This window comes from Gavialis gangeticus, unplaced genomic scaffold, assembly GCF_001723915.1.
Source record: "Gavialis gangeticus isolate Ggan-Ray unplaced genomic scaffold, GavGan_comp1, whole genome shotgun sequence".
In the NCBI taxonomy this organism is placed as follows: domain Eukaryota; kingdom Metazoa; phylum Chordata; order Crocodylia; family Gavialidae; genus Gavialis; species Gavialis gangeticus.
This window is the reverse complement of record NW_017729029.1, coordinates 34992658-34997007: the sequence shown is the minus strand read 5'-3', so window position 1 is coordinate 34997007 and position 4350 is coordinate 34992658. Positions and strand designations below refer to the sequence as shown.

Below are 4350 nucleotides of genomic sequence, written 5' to 3'. Positions count from 1 at the left end.
AGGAGACTGCAGGAGATATCTGACTTGGAGGATCTGATTGGTAACCAGTCCTGCCTCAAGCTGGCCAGCAGCATCCAATCCTACGTGACCATGGTGAGTCCATGAGGGATCCAGGGGATCAGCAAGGGAGCGCTCTGACCCCAGAGCAGCACAAAAGGTGACATCCTAAAGGGTGACATCCTAGCAACAGGTTTTGGACAGGCCAGTCTCCACATGCTACCAATTCTAATCTGTTCCCTGATTAAGAGGGACTCAAAATTGTTCCCACCTGGTAAGTTCATGCATCTCCAAGTTCCTGGCCAAAGCCACCATCCTGACTGGGACCACCTTGCTGCCTGTGCAAGCAGCGAGGACAAGGAATGACAGCATCACTGAGCTTCTGCTCCTTCTCTCACACTTACCACTGACTAGCTGGGAAAGCTCACTTCTGCCAGTCACAAGTAGTGTCGGCAACAGATGCAGCTGAGCCTGCATTGAATGGGCTTTAACAGGCCCAGCACCAAAGGAAACCTTGCCCTGAACAGGACTTAGTCCTGGTTTCTGAAGCCAGCATAGCGTGTTACTGTCTACACTGGCTGTTAAACACTGTCGTTTGCTATTTCAGCTGCACTTATTGTCAGCAGTGGCAGGAACACAGCTTCTGTGCCTCAATTTCACCATCTATTCCTTCTCTGAGAGACGGGGAGGGATTGGTAAGCTTGACTTTCTAGTATCCAAGCTGATCAGTGGTAGGGGAAAACAGTGGCAGTGACAAGAGATGCTTGTAGGCTGATGGCATAATAGGTAGTGATAAGAGGGCACGGGGAAGATCTTTGTTTCCTCTAATTCACAGGACCTTTTTCCCTTCCAGGTGACAGAGAATGTTATGCGCAGAAGCGCGCTTAAGGGTGAGTTTCTGGCCCGTGTGGGCAGCATCCTTCCTCAGAAGAGACTGAAATGGCCTTATCTGTTTAGAAGTGCAAAGCACTGAACAGCAAACTGGGCTGGTCTGGGCTGCTGTGGTCCCTGTTTAGTCTGTGGTGAAGGGCCATGTTGGCCAAAGCAGCCTATGACCATGCAGGCTGTTTTGCACGGCCATCAACTACATGTGTGCAAAGCTCTGATTTGCATATGCACAGTGACTGGTGACACGCAACTAGTCTGCTTCCACTTAGTTTCACTTCCTGGTTGTGTTGTGTTGTGCTGACAGAGATACAGGACCCGTCTTCCAGCCACTCACTCCAGGGCAGCACCTGTTCCATTTACATTGGAAGCAGGCCAGCATAAGGTGGTGCAAGAGAAAGGGGAATGGAAGCTGCTGTGTTTGGGCAGCAGAGGAAGATTTCAAGCCAACAAAACCACTTTGGCATCTAAGCATGTGGTTACAGCTTAGACTGTCAGCTCTTTGGGACAGAGACTGTCATTTATGATGTGTTTGTACGGAACCTCATGGAGCAGAGATCAATGTGGCTGGGGCCTTTAAGTGCTGTAGAGATTTTAGCAACCATGAGTATTAGACCATTTGATAAAAATATTCCTTCCCCAGAAAATCAGACTGGGAGTTTCAAAAAGGCTGAAGTTGTTGATGCCCCAGTACTGTGGCGCTCCAATGAAAGTTCAGCGCCTGACTCCTTCCAGCTTCCGTATACACGTCAGCTTTAAACCTGATACCCCACACCTGCTCAGTCACTCTAGCACAGGGGAAGGAGCTGCAGGTTTTTCTTTAGGGTTATGAAAATATGCAGGAGAAATACCAGCCTTCTCACCAGTCCCTTTTCACCTCCCCATAAATACTTAACGAGCGCTACAAGACTCACTGTGCTGGCTTCCCAGCACTGAAATTGGGCCATCGCTCAGTTCACCTGAGCTTCCTAAGCTGTAGAGAACTATTTGTTCCTTTCCTTTCACTGTAGAAGCCAGGAGGAGCTATTTCAATACCTCGGATGGACAGCTGGCTACAAAAGTACCTACCAAGTCCTCCGCCCATCTCACGCTCGGGCACCAGAACCCTCCCCAAGGTGGTAAGTCTGGATTCCCAGTTGGGGCCAGAACCCAGCCATAGTAGCTGGGTTGGGACAGAGATAGAGAACTATTAGCCAATTGGGAGGGATGAAGAAGTGGACTTTGGCTTGGGGGCAGGGCAGAAGAGGGGGAAAGCAGGGGGATTTTCTTGGCAGCTCCAGACAACATTGCCAGATTTGAAAAGTGGAAATATATTGGAATCCCAAAATTATTGCATTAAAAAGGAAATTGTCATACATTGCAAATATGTCATTTTTTTCCATCTTTAATATCTGATCAAAACATTTGCTCTTTATGGCAATGTGATCATTTCACTCAGCCTCACACCTTAGGAGTTCAGTATCGCAGTTGAATTCCATTTCAGGATTGCTGTCCTCCGCCTCTACACACTTGCTTTTAGAACCACAGTCAGGAGCGGAACGTGCCTGAGTGACTCTACAGGCACGAGGGACAAGGAACAAAGACAAAGACAATTTTCTGTCAACTGAAGAGAGAATTTTGATCAAATAGAAATATTTTCTTTCAAACAAAAGCACCTTTTGTAGTGCCTCACATTAAACCTGACACACTACACTCATATAGATTTTGGCCACTTTGCAGCTATCAATCAGACATTGCATAAGAGTCACATTTACTATATAAATACCTAAACTATCACACACCTGGCAACACCAGCTCCGTGTCACCTGAGGAGCTTCTCATTTTGAACATCCCTTGTTCCCCATGTTCCTGTCATAGAAACAAGCCCAGACTTGACACCTGTTTCAAGACAGTCTCCTTTATGCACTCCATCCCTAAAAAACAGTCTACTAGCTCAGTGTGTTCCCAAAAGTAGGCTGTAGCTTGGTCCCCCCAGTGACTTCTGCCTGTGTTCTCCTCTTAGGAAGCTCAGAGCACTTCAGGGAGCTCCCCCAGTCCTGCCAACACCCCATCACTCAGTGGGAAGACCGAGCCATACATTCCCATCTTCAGAACATCACCTATCAGGATGGAAAGATGCGGGTGAACCAGGCAGGGAAGTACTATGTCTATTCCCAGATCTACTTCCGCTACCCCAGTGAGGATGCCAGCGCCCGTGTCTTGGGACACCAGCTGGTGCAGTGCATCAACCGTAAGACCACTTACAGGCAGCCCATCCTGCTGCTCAAGGGTGTAGGCACCAAGTGCTGGGCACCGGAGGCTGAGTATGGCCTGTATGCCCTCTACCAGGGAGGCCTCTTTGAGCTCAAGGCTGGCGATGAGCTTTTTGTCTCCGTCTCATCCCTGACCATCGATTTTGATGACACGGCAGCCAGTTATTTTGGAGCCTTCCAACTTGATCTGTGAAGGGTCAGGACCTGCTTTATGACTGCCTCCCATCAGATGTTTCCTTTTCAGACTCTCACTGTTGTCAACCTGCACAGCCCAGCTTTGCTGAACATGTTAGAGACTGTGGACGTACTTGAGCTGGGTGACCCTGCATGGCCCAGCAGCCCATGGCGTCTGTGATAGGGATGGTGCAGATGGTGGCCATGGTGACCACTCCTTGTAAGCTGTTCTGACGTAAAAAGATGGTGTCTCAGATTTGTTTCTGCTTGCTGTTCTCTCTGGAAGACAGCTGAATGCTCCTATGGAACAGCCAAGGGTGGGGGGGAGGGGCATCATGCCTAGGGCTATAACACCCCCTGACATCCTATCATGAAGTCAGCTACAGGCAGGAGCAACAAACTGGGCACAGATTTCTAGTGAGAGTAGGGCAGGGCTCCTCACCCTGCCCTTGGTATCCGGGGGCCTGGGGTGCTGGTGCAAGGAGACCCCCTCATCTACTGTGAAAAACTCACCTGGGATGAGCCTTGAGGGAGTAGCAGCTGGGGTGAGGGGAGGGCGTCAGCCAGGGAAACTAATCCAATGAGCCAAAAGTTAATAGCAGCGACTGCTTTCTATAAGGGGGCTGTAACAGGATATTGCAGCATCTAGTGACAGCTCCCCCCATGCGCACCAGTCTCTGCTATGAAGGCCTCCTCCTCAGACATCCATCTTGCATCTGAGATAGGTAGAACAAAAGCACAAAAAATGGTCAGGGAATCTCCCCAGTGTCTCTCCAGTGCACAGGCAAACAGAAGAGCTGGAGTGGATCCTGTGGACCAGCCAATCCAATAACTGTTGAACACAGAAGGAAGGGGTATGCAAATGGCACTGAAGCCTTGCACATCAGCTCCCTAAGGAGTCAGGATGTCATGTGAGAGACAGAGGGAGAGACATTTGAGCAGATTTTGGCCTGAAGTAAGCAAGCAACTGAACCGAGGTGTAGCATCCAGATATGAGGCAATGGGTAACACCGGTGGAGGTGTCAAAGCTGCTATTTTCTTC

The 4350-nt window shown here is 49.4% G+C and overlaps 1 protein-coding gene across 1 annotated transcript in view; it reads left to right on the top strand.

The window, feature by feature from the left end:
* LOC109300655 (tumor necrosis factor ligand superfamily member 10-like) overlaps positions 1 to 4150 on the top strand; it is a 26323-nt gene extending 22173 nt beyond the window's left edge. Inside the window, exons 3-6 of the mRNA XM_019521402.1 lie at positions 16 to 93; positions 851 to 887; positions 1893 to 2000; positions 2885 to 4150. Coding sequence (XP_019376947.1) covers positions 16 to 93; positions 851 to 887; positions 1893 to 2000; positions 2885 to 3327 — 666 coding nt within the window. The 3' untranslated portion in view covers positions 3328 to 4150. The remainder of the gene's footprint in view (positions 1 to 15; positions 94 to 850; positions 888 to 1892; positions 2001 to 2884) is intronic.
* The last annotated feature ends 200 nt before the right edge of the window (positions 4151 to 4350 follow it).